We start from the raw sequence: 21,853 nt of genomic DNA on the forward strand, positions 1-21,853 counted from the left end.
GAAGGTAAATGTTATTAGAAGAGTATTTGTTCCTTGTTATTTCAAGATTACTTTGACAAGAAAAATAGAAGTAATATGGTTGATAACATTAAATTTTGAATTCCTTGAGTAATAAATCTCCCAAAATACTTTCCCGAAGAATTTTCTCAAAAAGTGACACATCATTTTAGTAGTCAATCCAGGACTGACATGGATTTAGTAAAATTTGTTTAAATACCTCACACCTATCTCCTTTATAGCGATATTAATGGGAAATGCAGTAGACTTAGGAAGACTTGACTGCTTTTTCTTGGATTGAACTAAACCCCTTGTTCTGCCATTTTCTGATTGATGCACTGTAAAACATAAATCTTTGATCACTAGAAGTGGTTATCAGGTAGAAGATTTGCTATCCATAAGAAATTACATTATTCATGTGACAAAATTAATCATTGCTAGGTACTATGACAATAGAGCAGTGAAGGTCACTGTGAAGATGCTTTTAACAGTTCAATCAGGAAAAAATTGTAGAGGTGCATGAGCTAAACATATAATCTAACATAAAATTAAAATACATATGTTTTTACCTGTGGTATTTGCAGGGTTCCCCAGGGGGAGGAGGAATTGATGAATCTGACTCCATTTTCTTAGAAGGCTAATTTATTATTTTATGTTACTATATCATATGAAAGAATGCTATACTAAGCTATACTAAAGAATAGAGAAAGGATACAGACAGAAGGCTGAAAAGATAATAATGAAAAACTTGTGACTCTCTAGAGTCCCAACACAGCTGGCTGTGATTGGTAATTGGGTCAAAACAATTCACATGAAACCAATCAAACAATGACCTGTTGGTAAACAATGTCCAAACCACATTCCAAATCAGCAAAACACAGGAGAAGCAAATGAGATAATTACTTTTTTCCTTTTTCTCTGAGGCTTCTCACCTTCCCAGGAGAAGAAATTTTAGCAAAGAGATTTTTCCAGAAAATATGATGGTGACATTTACCTTTATTTCTTTCCTGACAGTTGGTCACGTTCTGTGGTTCAGTCTGGCAATAGATTGATCTTGAAAACCTACAGAATTTAGTCTTTTCCCAGTGCCGGATGCCACTTCTGCAGCTTGAGCCACGTGGTCCTTGGCTCTAAGAGCTGGGCTCTGCTTTTCTTAGGATCAAAGAATCCCAATCCACCATGGCAAAAACTCTGGGCAGTGACTACTCTTGGAATGGAGTCAGGCTGCATTTATGCCTAAATATTTCAGGCCAATGCATGACAGCAGCAACAAAAAGTAAAGAAGATAAATTATGTATCAAGAAAATATAACTTAGTGGGACAAATTGATGAAACATAGTATTTTACAGAGAGAATGATTCAATTATGTTTATGGCATAGTTGTATATATATAACATCGTTAACTTTATTTCATATACGTCAGATGCTTCAAATCTATCAGTTTTTTACTTTAAAAGTGCGGAGGGTTTGTGATGCTTGGTTGATACTTGGGAGTCCCTGGATCCATGATCTGGGTTTCTATTTAATGTACCTATGCATAAAGCAGGGAGAGTATGTACTATGAGAAAAAAACTGGAAATCAATGCAGCCTACTCAACATTACAGCATGGATTATTATGTTGGTCTGGGTTCCACTGGAACCCAGGTAGTTTATTATACCATTATCCAGTTACACTCCAGTGCTTCTGATTTTCAGGAGTAGTTACTTTAAACACTAATCTTGCTTCTAAAAATTGCTGTGAAATTCTTGATTTGAGGAGCTGACACAAATCAGACAATGCCATTGCTCTCCTTGTCAAGCAAAACACATAAAAATCTGGAATGAACTCTGTGGAGCTCTGCACAATTACCAGTGCCACCAACTGTCTCTTTCATTAAGGCAACCTCTAAATGAGAACATGAAATGAGGGTTTAAAAGAAAAAGCTCATTATTGCTTCTGCTGTTATTTTCATCAGCTCCAGTAGGAGTTAGACTGGGTTTTGAAGCTGGAGTAAACTTGTCTGAAGACTCATCTGTATTCTGAAAGTTGAATAACTTTGTTGCCTTTTCCTGGTTGTTCCTGCACTGCCTACCTGCAGCGGAAAGCACAAATGCAGAAATGCTGTGCAAGGAGTTACTGCTGTGGGTAGTGTGGTCCTGAACAAAAACTGGGATTGTTTAAAAGCAAATCTAATGGATTCTTTGGTGGTTTTTTGTTAAGGTTGGGATTAAATGTGCAAGAGAGTATTTTTTGTTTGGATTCAGATGTCTATTAGTTCTTATTTATATTCTAGTCTCACAAACTATGAGTTCTACAGTACTTTGACAGACTAAGAATGGAGTTGGATCTCTCTTTTTACAAGGTTTTTAAAGGATAAACTGTCTAATTAAGAAATTACACCTAAATTATTTTTATTTTTAACCTAACCACTAACTATTCATGGCCCACAGTGCAGACTTTTTTGTGTAATTACACGATACTACTTAAACTTATGAAGGAGAAGGTGAAGAAGAAACTTAAAACTTCTATTTTTAAAATATATATTATTATGTTAATAATAATAATAATATTTTAATATATATTATTATTATATTCTAAAACATTAAACTCTTAAGTTTTCTACTATGTGATATTACATGCTTCTTTTCAAACTCCACACCCACAATCCCAGTTCTATAATTTAATATTGGAAGCCTTCTCCACAGCCTCTGGTCAAACACAGTGTTCTCTTGGGGTCAGTGCATGTCAGCACAGAAAGCCTAAAATTCTCAGTAACCAGCACAAATCCACACAAATTTTACAGGCTCCAGAGTGAGATGAGCTAGAGAATTGCTCTTTATTGCATCTCACTTCACTCCCTTAGCATCCCTCCATAATGTTGTGTATCTATTTATTGCATTTTCTATTCAGAATCTGAATGAGCCAAATTATGCTCCTCTCCAGCATCTCCCTGTGAGCACAGGCACCTGAAACACCAAGCTGCAAACACCACTTCACTGAGTACATTTCTGTGATGGACAAATATCAATGTGCAGGGAGTCCTTGTTCTCCCTTTTGTGAGAAACAGAATCAGACCAAAGTGAAAACACCATGGTGACAATCTGTCAGTTGAGTCGTGTTTGCCTTTGAGTTAAATGTTCATGCATGTGGCTCATACTCATGGTTGGAATGAGTGGTTATTGTCAAGGTATTTTTGATGAGCAGGAAAACATAAATTATGTTGCTCTTATAACATCACAAACCTACAAATTTTGACATTGAGGACAAATGTAATTAAAAATAACAATAGAGGTGCAAAAAAAATTATTACTGTTATAACAGCTAATTTTTTTGAAATTATGCCCACAGACTTTTGTGGAAATACTGACTTGTGAGGCAAATATATAATAAAATTGTCATAAAGTATTTCTAAACATTGTAAATTGGCTTCTTCATAGTATCTCATCCTGCTGTTGAAAGAACTGAGACTCAAAGAAGCCAAAGTGACATGTCCATGCTTAAAATGATATATGGGAAAAAAACTAATTCTGTGTCCTGGGTAGGGGCTCAAAATTCCTTTCTATAGCCTAACACTTATACAGGAACTATGGGCTCTATCTTGGAAAAATTAAAAACTTGGGCAATATGGAACACCTTCATCTGGAAAGACCAAAGATTAGATAGAAAGTTTATTCTGATTCCTAGAAATTAAAGCACTGCCTCAAACAAATCTTGTGTTTCTCATGCTGAGCACAAACTCCATCAGAGTGAAATAAAATCCCACTTTGCACATGACCTGGCTTGCCCCAGCACTGCTTTGAGCTGCAGAAATAAATTTGGGGTTGCCCAAAAAGAGATCACAGACTGAAGCCTACTGTATCTTATTAAAAGAATCTCTGGAATGAGGTGAATTCTAGAACTGAAACACAATTTCTAAATGATGTTTTGTGATCCCTATTTTTTTCCTTGGTGTGTGTCTGTGTGTGTGTGACAAATAATCACATTTTATAAAGTGTCTATTTGACCCAGTCACTGAGGGTCCAAAGCTCAGTGAAGGCTGGGGGAAGTTGGCATAAAGTTTGGTCACTGCTCTAAATATTGTTACTTCCAGCATCTTCCAGCTTTGCCTGGAAATAAAATGTTGGAGGATTTCTAAAAAAAAGGGAAAGGGACACAAGCAAAATGTAGATATCTTGCAGAAGTGTTTTTATGGAGCACATCCTTATTCACAAAGGTGAATATATTCTTCCATTTCAAAACCAATTTGTATTAGAGGAAACAAAACCTGGTGGAGACCATTTTCAACCACATTCATGATCTTTTGTGAAACTGATGTGTATGAAAGACTCATAGGAGTTAAAAAAATACCAACACCCCCCTCAAACAGACCCTGTGGAATCCATCAAGTGATGCTGCTTTTAATTCCCCCTCCTCAGACTGGTTTGCTTTAATTATAATAAATTCCTGTCCATGCACCACCCAGCTAGGAGGCTGTTGCCATATGCACTTAACAACACAAAACAGAAATATATTCTGATGAAACTGAGATATTCCTGGTATCTAGTAACTGTGCAAAGCATGTGGCACACATATTCCAAGTGTCTTGGGAGACAAGTGCCAGCCTTTTTGATTAGGAGCTTTCCTGCATGAATTCCTCCTGGAATTGCCCTGTTTTGAGAATTTGTTTTGATATTAAGGTTGTTTATTATTCCGTGTTGCCTCTCGTAACTAGACATCCTTAAGCATCTGATGGGTGGGTGGCATTGACTGAGGACATTGAGACTCTCTGTTATTCTGGCACCAAAGTTACCCTGTGGATTTAGCACTGTTTTTGTACAAGAGTCTGAAGTGACAGAACCCATAAATAATGTACAAAGCTGTACATTGCAACAGAAGGATACAATGTTATGCCTCCTGTTATTATTAAAAAAAAAAAAAAAGAGGAGACATCTGAAAAAGTGCAATTGTGAAATTGTGAAATTAGAGATTGGCTCACAGATGCATGTGCATTTCTTCTTAGCTATGACCTAAGGTACACCTACCAAAGGGTGTAATTTGATATTTTTTTAGAAAAATCTGATGATAGAAGGTAGATTTTTAAAATAATAGGTATGGTCCCTCTTAATCTGATGACAATATTCCCCTTTGGACTGAAGATGTTTCAGCTTTCTCTGGTTAATTAGGGACTGCTGATGAACTTGTCAGACCATTAAAAAATATCTTGACAATTTTCTCTCACAGGTGCCATGCTCATCATGACTCTAACTTAGACTTCCGCTTTCCAAACCCTGCTGCCTCTGGCTGAAGTGGTGGACAGCTCTGGGCTCAAGTGTTTTTCAAGTCACCTTGATTAGGCAAGAAGGAGGCTTAAAACACTGAGGAAATCCCACTTTTAGCAAAGCTATGCACAACACTTCTATTCTGTAGTTTGGTATAAATAATTTGATTAGTTTCTTGAACATACTTTTGGAATGAAAATATCCGATCCTTTCCAAAATTCTGTTGCCTCACTGTTTCTTCAACATTCAGGGTTGTTTCTTCTGCCTTCACTAAACATTCAGTGTGCACTTCAAGTTCTCTTGTAACAAGACTAATGTTTTAAGAACTAACTTATAAAATGGAGCATTTGCCTGCCATTACAACCCAAAATGCAGATTTTTTCATTTGGCAGAACATGTGTTCTGGGGGAGGGACAATGGTGAAGACCTACAGAAATCTAAACACCTAAACAAGAAGTGAAACAAAGCAGCACAATTCATTAGTGGAAAACCACTTGAGGCACCAGTTAGTCGAATTCTCTACTGCTGCAGACAATTATAATCCCAGAGGAAGGTTTCCCTGGCAGGATTTCAGGGGAAGGCTTTTATTTTCATTATGAGGGAGTACTCTTGAAAAATATCCTTAATTAGGTCAGGACTGACTGAGGTTTCTTTAGCACAAGCTACAAGTGTCTTCTTATTTTTATTTTTACTGTTGTCAATCTGTTTCTTGCAATCTGTTACCTAAAAATCAGAAGAAAGATGATCATATGTAAAGAGGGATGATTTGGACACTGGTCTGTTGCTCCACCATCTCTGTTGAGTCACAGTCATTCTGTGACCTTTAATTTTCACCTTTTCTGAAAAATATTATTTTCCTTAGCTTTGGGAACAGTCAGTAGTAAGAGATGTCTTGATGTCTTTTGTAGCTCAAAAATATGCAATTCTGCAACAGCTGAATCATCAGACCCTCTTAAAAAGTGAAGATGAAAATTTTACTGGGCTTATTTTACCACCTAAGCCTTATGTCTCCACGAATCTAGGCTCCTGAACACAGTTCCTTAAAATGTCCCCAAGTGTGTTTGGTTTGGTGGGGATCCACTGCCTCTGTGATATGATAACCAGTTTTCAATGTGTGTTTACCTTCCTTCCATTTCCAGGGAAGCCTTCTGACCAAGCACAAAAACATATGAAAAAGCCTTAAAATCAGTCTTTCAGTTACAAGAATGGAATGAGATGCCTCATATTCATATGAAGATAGTTTGGCCATAATCTTGGAGTCATTTCTGGTTGCTCCACGTGCCATAATGGGATATACTCCAGCCAGAGATCTGGCACTTTCTTCATCGTTTTCAGATTATTGCGTATTATTGATCTGTTCTTTCTCTGAGGTGCTCTGAGACCACAATGACCTAAAAATTATCACAAAGTAACTTTGGCACAAATGCCTCCTCTTTTCTGAGAATCTTTTGCCTTCACACCTCTAATCACTGAAGCTGGATCATGTAAAAATCACATCTTCCTTTATTTCATATCTGACTCACCCCAAAGGCCACCAGAAACACTCAGATACTGCAAATGAGTCCTGCAAATAAATATTCAGGGCTGCTATATTTTTTGTTTGTTTTACTCATATTGCTATTGGTTCCTGCAACCTATACTGAATTTTGTTTGGCTTTGACAATCATTTTGTAGATCAGTTATAAATATGGTTCATCAAGTTCTTGTTCTGTGTTTGCCAGCTTCACATGAGACTTTGAGGAACACACATTAATGAGGTGCTGCTTAAAAAACATATTTCCCCAACTTGTAAGTATTTCTAGTTTTTTTTCCAGAGTGATGTTTTTGGCTTTTGAATTTTTAAATGGTTAATGTGCACCTCCAGAGGTAACTCCCTTTATTATGTAGTGTGTTATTTGTGGTAAAATCAAAGTGTGACATTTATTTCTGTCTTTGAACAAAAATTGAAATGACAAAAAAACCATTCAGACTGTTTCTAAATGCTAAATTTATTGATTTTCTTGGTAATTAAATGAATGCTTAGGCATTAATGATCAGCTGTTGTAACATCCTGCACTTGCTGTAGTAAATGCTGATGCCTTTTCAAAGGGAAGGTAAATTATGTTGTATATTTTCACAAAGTACTTAAGACTTTGTGTGTCTAAGAGTGCATAATTTAGCATCTGTGTCAAGTTGCACAAAGAAAACACTGAAGAAATGAGATTTTAAAATGCAACACATCTAGGCTCTTAATTCTTTCAGGAGATCCTACTGATGACTTTGCAGCTTCAGGTGCTCAAGTCTTGTACTGATACTTTTCATGACCAGGCTATGGGCTTCAAAAAGCTGAAATTCTCTTAATATGTAATTTTAAAGGTATTTTTGAACCCTAGTTGACTTATGGCCACTAGCTCCAAGTACACAGGTGGGTGTTATTTACTCTTAGCTTACAGTTCCTTATTTTTGATTATCTATTTCTCTAGAAATCATGAAGTGCTGGGTTTTCTCTGTTTCTGGAAAATCCTACTCATATTTATCTTTCCCTCAGTATGTTTCAACAGTTGTAATTCAAGCCTGTTTTGTGTTTCCTAAGAGCCCTCACACATTGCATAAATTAAATTGTGAGGACCTGCATGTGATCATAAATTCTTGCAAAGGAGAGCAAAGGAATTGCAAATTAGAGCAAAGGAATAGTCTAAGAATTTGCCACTCCAGGCAGTAATTTTAGGTCTAATTTTCTCACAGAAAAGCATTTATGAGTGACCCATTTTGTCTCCAACTGTTCCTCATGTTGCAAGGTACTTTTCTCATGAACAGATTTTTCTAAATATTCCACAGTAATTTTTCAAAAATGTCCTATTTCATCAAGTATAATTTAGATTTTTCCTTTGTGTGAGATAGTCCTGCTTCAATAACTTGTAGTTCTTTTAGAGACATCTTCCCTGTTTCAGTGGGAGAGTTTGGAAGATGCAGGGATTTCATTGTACTTTCAATTAGGGTGGATCAGGGCCAGACCAGGAAATCACTGGACCTTTTTTTAATCTTTTCACTTCCCACCACATAGTAAGGTGCCCAAAGGAAGGCACTGAATTTGCACAGTATGTGTGGCTCTGAGCTTTCATCTGAAATTTGAGGGAACTGAGTGTCTAGGGAGAGCTCAGTCAGGCAGCATTTTGAATCCCAAAAAAGCTCTCCCTGCATTTTCAGAGTGTGGGACAGTTTTTGCTTCAGAGGTTGTGAGTAACCTTCCTGTGTGGTGATTTGTCCTTTGATGAAATGTCCAGGTCAAGAAGACAGCTTATTTCATTATTTTTCTCTCAATTTCAGTAATCTCAGGCTTTGGCTTTTAAAAAAAGGATATGGTTTCCATAGTTACAAGTTTAAAATCACCTTTGATGCCACTACCTTTGTGCACATATCTTACAAAAGTATCTTTCTATGTTTTTAGATAGCTTACATTTTTAAATTATTTCTGAGGACAAGCTAAAATGTATTTTCTTTTCCAAATGTTTTTTAATTTTCAAAAATTCTTATCTAGAACTTGTAGTGAACAGACTGCATGTATTTTTTTTCCTTATCAAACAGTGGAAAACAAAAATGTCCTACCAGGCTGTGATTTAGTTAGTGACAAACCAAGACAGGTACTTCTATGCATGTTATTATAAACCTTAACACTGCTAAATAATCTGTTATTAGTTTTATAGCCTGAGCAGTGCATTCTTTGCTCAGAAGTTTCATAGGATTGCTCCTGTGATCCAATCAATAGTTTGTCAATAGGTTTTTTTTTATGATTAATTTTTCATTAATGGGTCTCCCATGGAACTGAGTGAGCAGTAACATGATTTGTATCACTGAGTGAAAGGACATGAAGACTTTCTTTTCACAAAATACTAAAAATTTCACTTTATGGCTTCTGGATTGCTATCTCAAGTCATTCGTGGTGTCCATCTTAATAAGGGATCTAATGAGTGGACACAAAAGTAGAAGATTTTTATATATATAAATATATTTATGTGTATTTATGTACCTCTTAGAGAACTAACCAAACTTTTCTGTGTGAAAATCTTTCTTTTCACACATTTTACCAATAAAATCACTTAACTGTCAAGGAAGGGAGAAGGATGCACCAACCCAACTGTAAATGTATTTCATCCCTGTGATAATATCATTGTTTGTTAACTTTAAAGGCAATTCAGGATTTTCAGGATCTTCATTCAAATAATTTGGGCAGCTGCAATGTTATGAAATTTATTTTAGCACAAATTTACTTGACTGGTAATTTTGGATAAGATTTCTGACAATGATAAGGACTTTGGAAGAGCAGTTACTACAATAACTGTTTCAGGCCCATTTTCTTTCAGTTTGTTCTGACTAAAATAATAAAATTAGCAAATTGAGCCTCTGCCATTTTTAGTCTGCAATAATTTTAACTGCAGTAATTTTTTCTTTCTTTTTTTTTTTTAATTTTAACTGCTCTTATTAATGTAATTTTGTCATTTTAACTGCAATTAATAATTATTAATTATTTAAATGAACTATTAGTGATTAGTTATTTTTAATTACCTATTAGCAATAATTTTAATAATTATTAAAAATTATAAATTATTATATAATGTACATCTATAAGATATTATTAGATTGCATAATAACAAATTAGTTATTATTGACATTTATTACTTGCTCATTTATAGATTGTGAAATATTTTTAATGTTGTTATTAATGTAGTTCAGTTCCACCATGCAATTTCTCCATATCCTTACACTTGAGAGTAAAGGACCACTTATTTCTCATAGGCCCTTTCATCATAACCTTCTTGTGGGATTGTTTTACTCTAAGAAAACCTTGACTTTAACAAAAAAAAATTAAAAAAATAAAAAAGGTCGTTTTACTTGTTCTTAAGGGAGAACACAATACTTATGAATTATATTAATTGACATTATTTGAGAGATTAGAAGTGAAATGAATCAGACTATTTTGAAAGAGAGTTCGAAGGGAAATGAGACAACATTTTGAAGGATAAGAAGCAAATTAAGCATATTTTACTAAGAGCAGAAACTTTGTTATCTGCATTGAAAAGAAAAGGTATTGGTATAAAACTTGTTTTTTTGGACACTGGTATTTTACACTCTTCTTTCTTATGTGACAGTGCAAAGTAATGAAAAAATCTGAATGACTGAAGGGAATTGATGAAATATGGTGTTATGTGATACACTTTGGGTATGGGAAGGCAGGACACTTGGTAGTTTGAGAAATCCATGCCCTGTCATTGCTTCTGAGATTTAATTTTAAAAAGGGGAAAAAAAGATAAGTTTTGTGTTGGATTCTAGGCTCGTTTTGTACAGTGGGGTTAGAGGAGCATAAATAATTCAGTGTCCAGAACTTCCCTTGATAATTCTTCTGGTTCATCCAGAACCATTCCAAGTGAATTTCTGTCAGTTTTCAGAACCAAAATCTGGATGGAGCCTGACAGACTTCATCATCTGCTCAGGCAAAAACCTGACCTGGGAAACAGATACTGAAAAAAAAATATATATAGAAGTAATTTGCTAACTGACAGTCCTGGCTGTGCTTGTGGTAACTGGTGGACTGTGTGTCAGGAATGGGACATCCTCTCCCAGTGAACCTCTGGGAAGATCTGTCACCATCACATTTTCTGGAAAAATCCCTTCACCAGGATTTCTTCTCCTGGGAAGCTGAGAGGCCTCAGAGAAAAAGGGAAAAAATAATTAACTGATTTGCTTCTCTTGTGTTTTGCTGCTTTGGAATGTGGTTTGGACATTGTTTACCAGCAGGTCATTGTTTGATTGGTTTAATGTGAATTGTTTTTACTTAATGACCAATCACAGCCAGTTGTGTCAGGACTGGTACGAGTCATGAGTTTTCCATTATTATCTTTTTAGCCTTCTGTCTTGTATCCTTTCTCAATTCTTTAGTATAGTTTAGTATAGCATTCTTTAATATAATATAGTAACATAAAATAATAAATCAGCCTTCTGAGAACATGGGGTCAGATTTATCATTTCCTCCCTTCGACGGGGAACCCCAAAATTACCACAGAGATCCATCAAGGACACCACTCCAAGCTGCCATCCTCAAGCATTTCCCAGCAAAGTGCATCCCTGTCTCTCTCTTTTCGTACCATTAAGGAAAACCTGGGAAATACTTTCCAAAGTTGAGCTTGCAAACTAAACTGTAGCAGAATTTGGGACACCAATACCTAGGAGCTTGCTGGAGATGTTGTTTTATGGCATTCTCCACGATTGCTCTCCCACACAAAGTTCTCTTTATTCTGCAGGCTATAAAGTATTTCCCTTTCACTAACTCATCACTATCCTCCTCTCTCCCTGGCACCTCCCTCCTTCATCCCCTTCATCATCCTCTTTACTTCACAGGTACCAATTACCTCTGTAATTGGTACCTGTGAAGTAAAGTTCTCCTGATAAATGTGTGGCCAGCTAAACTCTGAGAGATGGTTGTGAACATGCACTTAGCTTTGTAAAATAACTCATTCTCAGACCCTGCAGAAATGTTGCTGTATTTGAAAGCTTGGAGATTTCTTTTTCAGCCATACCAGCTGCTCTGGGAAAAGAGACTTCCTCCTCCCAGAAACCCTGTTCTGCATTACCAGCTTGCAATTTTAGCCTTGTATGCTGATGACAATTAAAATATGTCCACAGAACACACAATGAAGTGCATTGTTAACATATCTTTGCCTATTTGATCTTCCATCTCTTTACCAAGCAAGAAATGATAACTTTTTAATGTGTAATAATTTTTTCCCCATGTATATGAATATACATATTTGAAATGCCTTCATATATGTATATTTCACCCACTTGCTGTCAGATAGTTTAGATTCCTTTTTAAATTACAGATACAAAACTTCCTTTGATATAAAAACAATGTGGGGCTGCAAATATTCAGAAGATTTCCCAAAGCTCCTTTAATATTTGAGCTGGAAATCTGAGATTTAAGAAACTTTCTTGGAGAAATATTGGGGGTTTTTTTCCAATATCCCCAATTGCAGAATCTCTCTGCAGGGATTCTCTGGGCAGTCACTTTGTCTGAACTCCTAGTGATCCTCAGGAATATCTAGCAATACTTGGTATAATTTGAATTTCACAAATAAACCAAAAGAAAACATTCCAAATCCCTTTCATCGTGCAAAAGCTGCTTTGAAACCATGTTCTAATACTTGTAGAGCTTTAACCATTGCAATAATAATAGGTATTGTCTGTTCTTAGGTGATGTTTTTACCTGGAGATGTTCTGCTACCCTGTCTGATAAGGAACTGAGCTACAGAGAGATGTGGTGACAGGATGAATTCTGGAATTCCAAGTCATTCCTCTTAGTCCTGCATTCTCAGCTTGCCCATGCTCTCTCCTTGGACCTTGTATCAGATGAACACTTCCCCCTTTAGAATTCATTGTACTTCCAAATATTTAAGTTTCCATCAGGCTGGAGGTAGAAGTAGCTGATTTAGATTCCCAGGGACAATGGGTCTTGTGAGGGATGTGTCAGCAGTCTATAAACCACAGGAGTGCTGCTCTTGGCAGCCTGAGGCTCAAATAAACCAGCCAGCTAATGATGAAAGAAGATGCAATGGTCTAGAATGGTACAGTAAATATTTCCTTTAAAAGAAATGGCTGCTGAATACAGCAGGAGAACAGGGGCAAAAGAAATTCATATCACCTAGCAGGAGGTTGTTGTAAAGAGCTTGCTTTGGGAGACAATCGTATTCTGCAATATCAGAGTGCTTTAAGTACAGCACCTGTTCCCAAATGTGTCAGCCAGTTCACTGATGGTATCACCTTATGTTTATGATTCTTCTTCTTCTTTTATTCTGTTGTGATTTCATGGTCAGCACCAGAAATCCCAAAGAATTTTTCATCCTTCCTTTATCTGCTTGGCTGTGAGTTTATGTTGTTTTTACTTTCTGGGTTGTGTTTTTTTCTGTTTAGTTTTGGTTTTGAGGGTTTTTTTGAGTCTGAAGATGATGTCATTCTTGCTTTTGAACCTGTTGTGTTCGTGGGATTATTACTGTACATTTTCCTTCCATATTTGCAGTCTAATTAAGACCTATTCTAATCAGAGTTGACAGAAGATTTAATTACTGTATCACTATCAAAGTGCATTTTGTAAAAGAGGGATAGATTGATTGAATAAATAATGGCCATGTATAAAATTTGGTGAGTGTATTTTTATAAATTATTTGTTCAGATATAAACCATTTATTTTCTTAGACAGTGTAAGGTGTTTTGTTTATGTTCTTCCTGGAAAAACATCCAGCCTGAAACTTGGTAAAAAAGGCTTTCTTCTGTACGCAAAGTTTCATTTATATTCTGACTTTGAGAGCTCAGCTACTAAAAAAAATAAGAACTTTATCACATATCTCATGTCTTGGAGAAATACAAATAGAGGATGAACAGGTGAAAGCAACAGCCAATCTGCAGGTGTTGAGCAATTCAGGGAGGAAAATATGGTGATAAGAGAACACTGAACAGCTGACTCTGAATAGCAAACATGCCAAAAAGCTGAATTCAGTCTGATTATTGTCCATTAGTATTTTAGCCAGATATAAGATATATTCAAGTTAGAGGCACTGAGGTCAAGGCAGATACAGAAGAACATGCAGTCATAGAAAATCAGTGACAGGTGATTCAGTAAACTACCAAGATGCTGAATTTTAGGATGGCATTGTGGTTTTAAATTAGCACAAATGCCTGCAGAGTTATTGTGTGGCTTAGTTGGAAGGAGCAGAGAGGAAATTTAGGGGGAGGTTTTATGGTTTTTTTTCTGCCCTGTTCATGGAAACTGGGAAGTTCCGAAAGGTAGAGGCTGCTGGGGGAGAAGGTTGGGTGTAATTGGAAGGGATGTGACCTAGAAATGGCTGGTGCTCCAGGTTTGCAGCAGTGAATTTTCTTAGGGGAAAATGAAGCTGATACCGGGCTTGGAGGAACCAGTTGTTTATTCTGCTCTTGGGAGTTTTCAGGGATTCCCAAGATAGATCTTGAGTAGCTGTGTGGGATAAAGGGAGAGATTTTTTAAGAACATATTTACTTTCTGATATTGGAAGGAACCCTGAGTTAAATGTTCCAAGAAGCCTGGGTCTTTCCTTAGCAAACCTCCCTCCACAAAATAGACGGTGTGGAAGATAAGCTTCTGTCAACTTCTCATCTTGAAAAATCCATTCAAGAGTGGCCTTAGTTTAAATCACATTCTGCCTTTGTTATCCAGAGTGCTGGCTAGACTTTTCTAGATCTTTTGCAGCCTCTCTGCTATTTCAAAACATGTGTTTTGTCCCACACTTTTCCAGTTTCATTGAGGTTTTGCCCCATTTAAGTCCAAGAAGAGCCTGCACAGAGCTGCTCTCTCTCTGCCTCTGTTTCTCTCAGCACTGCAGTGCCCCTCCAGTAATAAGCATGATGCTATTCCCACTGTGTCAGGGACAAAATATTTCTATAAAATGCCCTAGAAATGAAAACTCTCTGCATTGTCAGTGTGAAAATATGCAGAAGGCATGCATGACTGAACAGGCAAATACAATGAGCTGCTGGGAAGTTTAATTTTGGAGATACATGGTATTGACTGACAGTGGTGTAAATGGCAAACAGACCTCTGCAAACATTTACTGTCATTACTTGTCACTGCTTGGATACTTGAGAGAAAAGAAGTGGAGAACAGTGCTACAGAGAAGTAAGAAATCATTTTAAGTGTCTCCCAAGCTCTTTACTTTGTCTAATAGGACAGCAGATATCTCTGGATCCCTTTCTAAACACGCTTCAGACAGCATGAACTGTGTGAGAAAAGCCTCATTCTTGCTGTAGGAAGAGAGGGATTTTAATAGCAACAGGGTTATTATTCCATCTAAATCAATAGAGGGAGTTTATGTCTTGTTTAAGAAAAACTGTGACTGCTGGAGCAGTAGGAAAGGAGAGAAATGCAAATTAGATTAATAGCTAAATCTATAGTAAGACACAAAGGTCTGAAAATGAGAAAAGCACCTTTGAAAGTGCAATCCTCAGATGCCCTTCTTGCCCTCCCGGTCATGGAAGGTTTTATTGCAGGTTGTGTTGCAGTGTTGTTTCCCAGGCATCCAGAGCCTCCTCCTTCCTCCCCAGCCAGCCAAAGCCTTCCTTTGCCTGAACAGCAGCATCCTCTGCCCTGGCACCTGTGAGCAAGGGAACATCTTGCTCATGAAGAAAAGTTAAAAGTCACTTTTGGTCACTTTTTCCTCAGCTTGCATCTCCTAATTTGGCAGAGGTATTCAAAGTGCACTTATGTGGGAGCTCAGCACATCACTCCTGATGTCCAGAGCTACCGAGAGAACCCTTGGGAGGCTCGGGAGTCTTGGAATGTTGCCAAAAGCACTTGGTGGCTTGATTTTGATCCATCTAGAGATGTGCCACCGATGTATGAGGAAATGGAACCTGCGAGAATCACTCGGGTGTGAATGGTGAAGGGAAGATATCATTATAGGGTGAATCACGAATTTTGGAGTTTTACTACCAGGAAGTTGTAGAGACAAGATGGAAGAATCAGGGCGTGCCACCAAGCTCTTCTTCTTCCTGTCTTCCATCTTCTGCAGTAGTGTTGGCATTTAGAGATTAGTCTAGGGTGAGAGTGTACTTGGTGACGAGGGTGATAGGTATTGGAGACAAAAAGTAAATATGATATACATAGTTTTTGTTGTAAAAGATGCGACTGCCTTGGGGGTGAGCAGAGTGCCTTTGGCTCTGACCGTACTGGTCAGATCCTTCAGGCAGAGAAAAAACTTTTTAGATAAGAAATAATAAACAATTCTAAAGACCAAAAAAACCTAGCGTCCAGACTCATCTTTTGAAGCCCAGCGTGCAAGAACCATCCTGAGTCTGTGTAGGAGCAGAGACAAACAGCCAAACCCCATACACTTAGTGCAAACTTTTGATGGTAGGTGACCACCTGAACCCCTGGAGAGCTTTTGATCCCAATACAATTAATGTCTGAGGAGGAGAAGGAAAAGGCACCCTGGATCTGTCTCCAGAAACACAGATTGAGGGTGATACAACACCCTCAATCCCCTTTCTTTCATTTCAGCATCAGTTCAACTTTAGAAGTCTACAATTTCTATGAGGGACTGAGAGTGTTTTGAGAGGATTTAAATTTTCACAATGAGCAGCTCTCATCCTCCTGAGAGATGAGGAGGATCGGAGGACTTGCAAACCAAGCAAGGAGCTGTAACCCATTTGTCTCTGACATTCTACAGGAATATTTTAATCATTAGCTCTTGTGGAAGAATGGGTAACATTCCAGACATCTTGTGAAAGAGATGTATCCCCCTGTTATTATTATTTCTGTATTTATTTATAGAAAATATTAAAGCTTCTGTGGTTAGGGAGGTGAATCCTACACCCCAGTGAAGTTATCAAGCACCTGATGGTTGTGAGATTTAGGGCACCAGCCACCCTGATGTGTTATTTTGCTTGGTTTTTTTGGCCTCTGCTCTGAGATCTGGCTCTTTTAAGGGGTCTAATATTAATGTAATCAGTTTATATATTTACCTGAGGCACTGGGTGTTGCGTTGCCAAGCATTGCATTGCACATTGTTGCTCTGCAGACAATTTCCAAGATTTCAAACAACTAACTGAAATCACAGAAGCAGAAGGAAAAAAACCTATTAAATGCCCCTTATCTTCCAGTCAATGCAGGGGCATTCTGCAGTAGTTAGAGCAGTCTTCTAAAATGCCACTTGAAAAAATGGGCTCCTTTTCTGGGGAAGCAAAAATTGAGAAAGACTGCTGACACTGTGGAATGATTTTTGTTTGTTAGGAAAGCCCACTTTGTTGAGGTGAGGGGAGGGGAGAGAGAGTTTCCTGCAACCATTACAGCTCCATCAGATGCAATATTACCCCAGTAATGATTGTTATGCCTAATAGTCATGGACAGCATGACAACTTTATTCATCCTAGAAAGTGCACAAAGGAAAGGAGTCTCCCAGATGTAAGGCTTCCTCTGTTAAATTTGCCATGGATGGTTGGGCTCATCAGTCTGCATGCATCTCTGACTGATACATCATGCTGGATGCTTTAGGCAAACACACACTAATTAGTAGAACAAATAGAAAAACCCGAGGATGCCCATGCTTAATGACATTGCCCCTACTCTAAACTGTCTCTACAACGAATTACTCATGGCTGTAGGCAGTGCAGGTTAATTTGTCTGTATCAGTTGCTAAGTTGAAGCATTCACTTTTAGGAAGACACTGTGCTATGCCTTTCTAAGAAACATTACAATGCTTTTGAACAAAAAAGTAACAGAAATAACAGCTCAGTCCAAGTCAGGAATTAAAAACTAAGAGACATAAAATCTACTGGAAGCTAAGAGTCAATAGATGCTGATGAATCAGTTACCACATAAAACCCCCAAAAATCTCTAAAGGACTAAAAACACTTTGAGGAGTGTTAAATTAGAACACAACACTGGCTCAAAACAAAGGTGAATTGTGCAGAAGCCTGTGCAGTTCCTGTCAGGTATGCTTTAGTCAGGTAATTGCTTTTCAATCAATCTCAGCAAAAGAAATGAGAAGTCAAATATCAAATTAATCAAATTCACAGGCATCTTTGGCTGAGGGACCCACATAAAGCAAAGCTTGTTCTTCTAAATGAATGAGGTGAAGATCATGGTCAAATGAGACCCAAGAGTTTATGACATTGCTGAACTGTAGTCACCTAATTACCCACATGAACATGGGTCTTTGGAAGCATGAAACTAAATATTCTGCATTACTGTGCCAACTCAAGGCTTCAGTAGCAAAAACTACTGAATATTGTTGCCTTAAAGATGATGGATTGATTTGCCCTCATGCTGCCGGGTTGGGTGGAGGGAGCAGACTGAATGGAACCTGGTGTATTACACTGGAAAGTCAGGGTTGCTCATTCTCCTTCCTCCAACAGGATGAAAGGAACAGAAAAAGCATCTTGTGCTGCAAAGACCTCTTCTCCTTCCCTAATCAAACTCTTTCCTCAGCAGTGGAAGTCCCTGCAGTCAGCACCAGCCACTGTAGCAGGTGTCTAAGCAGGCATGTCCTCACAAATGGGATTTTACCACTCGGTCTGGGACCAGAGCTTGACTGCCACCCTTCACAGACCTGGAGGGACATTGCCAGTAGCTCTGTGTTTGCAGCAAAAGCTAAAATCTCACCCAACCAATCCCATCTTTGTTAACATAATCTTTAGTGAATGAAGAATTTGAGGCAGTGACAATTTATGTTCTTTATAAGCGTGTAACAGACTGAAATACAAACAAGCTTACACAGTAGCAAAACTCTTGGCAAGTAATCTTTCAGGAAATAAAGGTCCTGCATCCTCACAGACACCTAAATAGGCACCTTAATTTGACACACAACGTGAGGTTGCTGCTAATCAACTTCTAAAGATAAGTTCGGAACCCAAAAATTTGCAAATCTGATGCGAACTAATGCTTTAGTGGGGTCCAGCAGGACTTCAAACTGCTTGCTTGCTGTTTCTCCTACTTTTTGGAATTGTGCATAAACGCAGTTGTGTTCATCCATCTGCCACAGTGCTATCCTGGAGAAAGGGGTTAGAAAGGGATTTGTGCCCTCTTGTGCATCTGTCATCATGAAAGTATTCAGGTCCTGCCTGAAGAGCTTTCCTGCTTTCTCCTCCATTTACAAAGCAGTGGAGGAAGGGACAGTGAGAGAAGAGCATCTTAGGCTCAAACCTCTGGAGTTAGGGACCCCAGGGGTCCAGGTTCACTTTCTTTTTTCCCACCGTTGTAATCTTCTTTTGTGGATTTAGACAAGTCCTTCAGCGTCGTTACGCCTCAGTGTGCCTTGTGTAAAGGCAAAATAATGAGCCGTGCTTTCTGCTGCTTGCATCTGCTGGGATTTCCCCGGGTTCTGGAACAGACCTCCCACGCTCCCCGATGTGAGCGGCGCTCGCAGCTGCTGGGAGCACACACACCCACACATCCTGCGGCTCTGATGTGCACTGTGTGGCAGGCTGGTGGGGACATGGACCTCATGTTTGTGGCACAGCCACCTCTCCGCACCTCCCTGTCCCCCTCTGTCCCCTCCGTAGTACCCGAGGAGCAGCAGCGATGCTTCTGGCTGCTCCGGCGTGCAGCGGGCAGGGCTGTCTGTCCGTCCGCGCTGTTTAGTTGGTAATGTTTATAATGTCTGCTGCTTTGCAGGAGGACCGGAGGCTGGAGGGGTGTGGGGAAATTCTTTGAGCCTTATTATCCGTACAGTAACTATAGACTTTGGCAGAAATGCGAGTGATTGATTTCAGGTCTGCGGACTCGGCCCGAGCGGCTGCAGCTCCGCCCTGGGTGTCTGGGAGACAGCAGCGTCCCCTGCGCTTCTTTCACCAAACCCTGTGAATTCAGCTCGCCTAAGTAAACACCACCGAGCCGCTAATCACACGCTCTGAAACAAAACAGCACTTCATTTCGGGATCTGGGCAAGATCGCACTTCCTTCCCTCCCTGCTCCCCTCCCCTCTCGCCGTCCCCTCCCTCTCTGCCCCCTCGCTGCTTTTCTCCTCCCTCCGCCGGCAGCAGCCCGGCCGGTCTCTCCGAGCAGAGCCGAGCCGACAGCCTCACGCTGGGGGCCGGGGCCGCCCGGAGCGCTCAGCCCGAGCAGCCGAGCCCTGCCCAGCTCCCCGTGCCCCCCGTACCGCTGCCGGCCCCCAAAAGTTGAGCGGAGCGCCGAGGATGGGAGCGCATCTGCAGCCGCTGGCCCTGCGGCTCCTGGCGCTGACTTTCCCTTTGGTGGCCAAGGGTTTTCCTGACGAAACCTTGGAGAAAGCCGCGAAATCCGAGGGATATTGCAGCCGGATACTGCGAGCCCAAGGCACCAGGAGGGAAGGGTACAATGAATTCAGCCTCAGGGTGGAGGGCGATCCAGAATTTTACAAGCCTGGGAACAGTTACCGGGGTAAGTTGGACATCCTCCGCATCCCTTACTGGCAATAATGGTGAGGAGGATAAGGGGCTGTGGAGCTGTAGCGTGTCTCTGCCTGTCATCTCCGGATCCCTCTTGGCGTGTGCGTGTCTAAGTGTGTGGGTTTAGGCAGGGTAATGCACCCCCACGCATTACTTTATTGGGGATGCTTCCATGTCAAGTGAGAGGAGTTGGGTTTCAGTGGATCACTTTACTCCCAAGCACTCCTCATTAAAAGGAATTTCCTTTCTTTATGAACCCTCTGTACAGGCTCAGCGCTCGCACAAGATCACAAGTTGCAGCGATGCAAAGCGCACTCTTCCCTCGTTTACCCGCTTCTGTGGGGTTCCTTCCTATCCCTTTAAATATAACCCAGGGCAAGGGAGAAGCGTTAACATTCAGCAGGGAGGAGAGGAAGCTCGGAGCTGATTGTTCCTGCCCTGAAATATGAATGTTAACATAATGAGTTAGCATATGGGCAAACATGATGCAGCACACTGCCAACTTCCCACATTTTCCACTTACGTTTATCCCACCCCATTTTATTTATTTTTTTTTCCTGGGCAAATGAACAGATGGTTCAAACAGGAAAGAGGCAGAGTCAGTGCTAACGACCACTGTAAATAAGAGATGGAGGCATTCGTTCTTCCCTGAGCATGTCACATACAGTCCTTGGAATAAACTTCCAAAGGGTGTATTTTACTAATTAATAGGCAAGACAGGTTTTGGTCACTTTTTCTGCCTCACTGTATATTGCCTTAAGAAATAAGCCTACTTGGAATGTACTGTTAATCCTGTATTTTAAAAGCATTTTAAAGAGAACTTAGACATTTTTAGGCACCGTAACTAACATACTTTTAGGAAAAGAGATATTGGGAGATTCTTCAAAGTGTTTCTTAGATCCAGGGTAAAGAGCAACGTTTTCCCATTGCATGAACACGGGAGTCTCAGTATATATAGGGAGAAAAAAGTGTGCATGTAGCATAATCATTCAAAGGCTGAGAAATGCATCTGCAGCAGTGGTTCACCTGTTTTGAGCACCAGTCTGTAACTTTGCATGCTACTGATTTGATTTTTTTTCCTCAAAACTGTTTTATTTTAATACAATGTGAGGAAATGTGCAATACCCACAAGCTGGGTAGCTGTTCCAGACATTGGGATTAGTACCTCGAGTCTAGAAGATTTCATGTGGTATGTCAGCTTGATACATCTACTAAGCAGTATAAAGATGTGCCAAGTTTTTTTGATAGTGACAAAAATGAACGTTCTTTAAAACTTTTGGAATTCACTTCTGTGAAAGTGTTACTGGACATTTTCAGTCATCTACTAAAGAAGTTTCTTTTGCATAGAAATGTGGGAAGAAACTCGGATGAATTAGCAGAACTAATTTTCTGGAGATATTAGGTCTTGGCATTAGGAACTCAATTAATAAAATCACATTAGGCTATTATAGCTGCTTGGAAGTGAGAAAATGACAGCTAATAGTAAAAAGTTAAAATGTAGAACAGAATATGTGCCTGCATTTCTGATCTTTAGGACTGAAGTATTCAGGTGACACGTTGGAGTGTGTAGATTATTCTTTAAAGACACATTCCTAAATGCTTGGAAGAACACAAATAAATGTTGCTATAACATAGCAGAAGTTAAAACTGACAATACACAGAAAATTTTGAGAGCTTGCTTTCAAAGCCATTTGT

General features: G+C 39.1%; 1 protein-coding gene across 1 annotated transcript in view; it reads left to right on the forward strand.

Moving 5' to 3' along the window:
- Positions 1-19,752: 19,752 nt before the first annotated feature.
- SPON1 (spondin 1) overlaps positions 19,753-21,853 on the forward strand; it is a 188,422-nt gene continuing 186,321 nt past the window's right edge. Inside the window, exon 1 of the mRNA XM_059848395.1 lies at positions 19,753-20,150. Coding sequence (XP_059704378.1) covers positions 19,928-20,150 — 223 coding nt within the window. The 5' untranslated portion in view covers positions 19,753-19,927. The remainder of the gene's footprint in view (positions 20,151-21,853) is intronic.

This window comes from Haemorhous mexicanus, chromosome 6, assembly GCF_027477595.1.
Source record: "Haemorhous mexicanus isolate bHaeMex1 chromosome 6, bHaeMex1.pri, whole genome shotgun sequence".
Lineage (NCBI taxonomy): Eukaryota > Metazoa > Chordata > Aves > Passeriformes > Fringillidae > Haemorhous > Haemorhous mexicanus.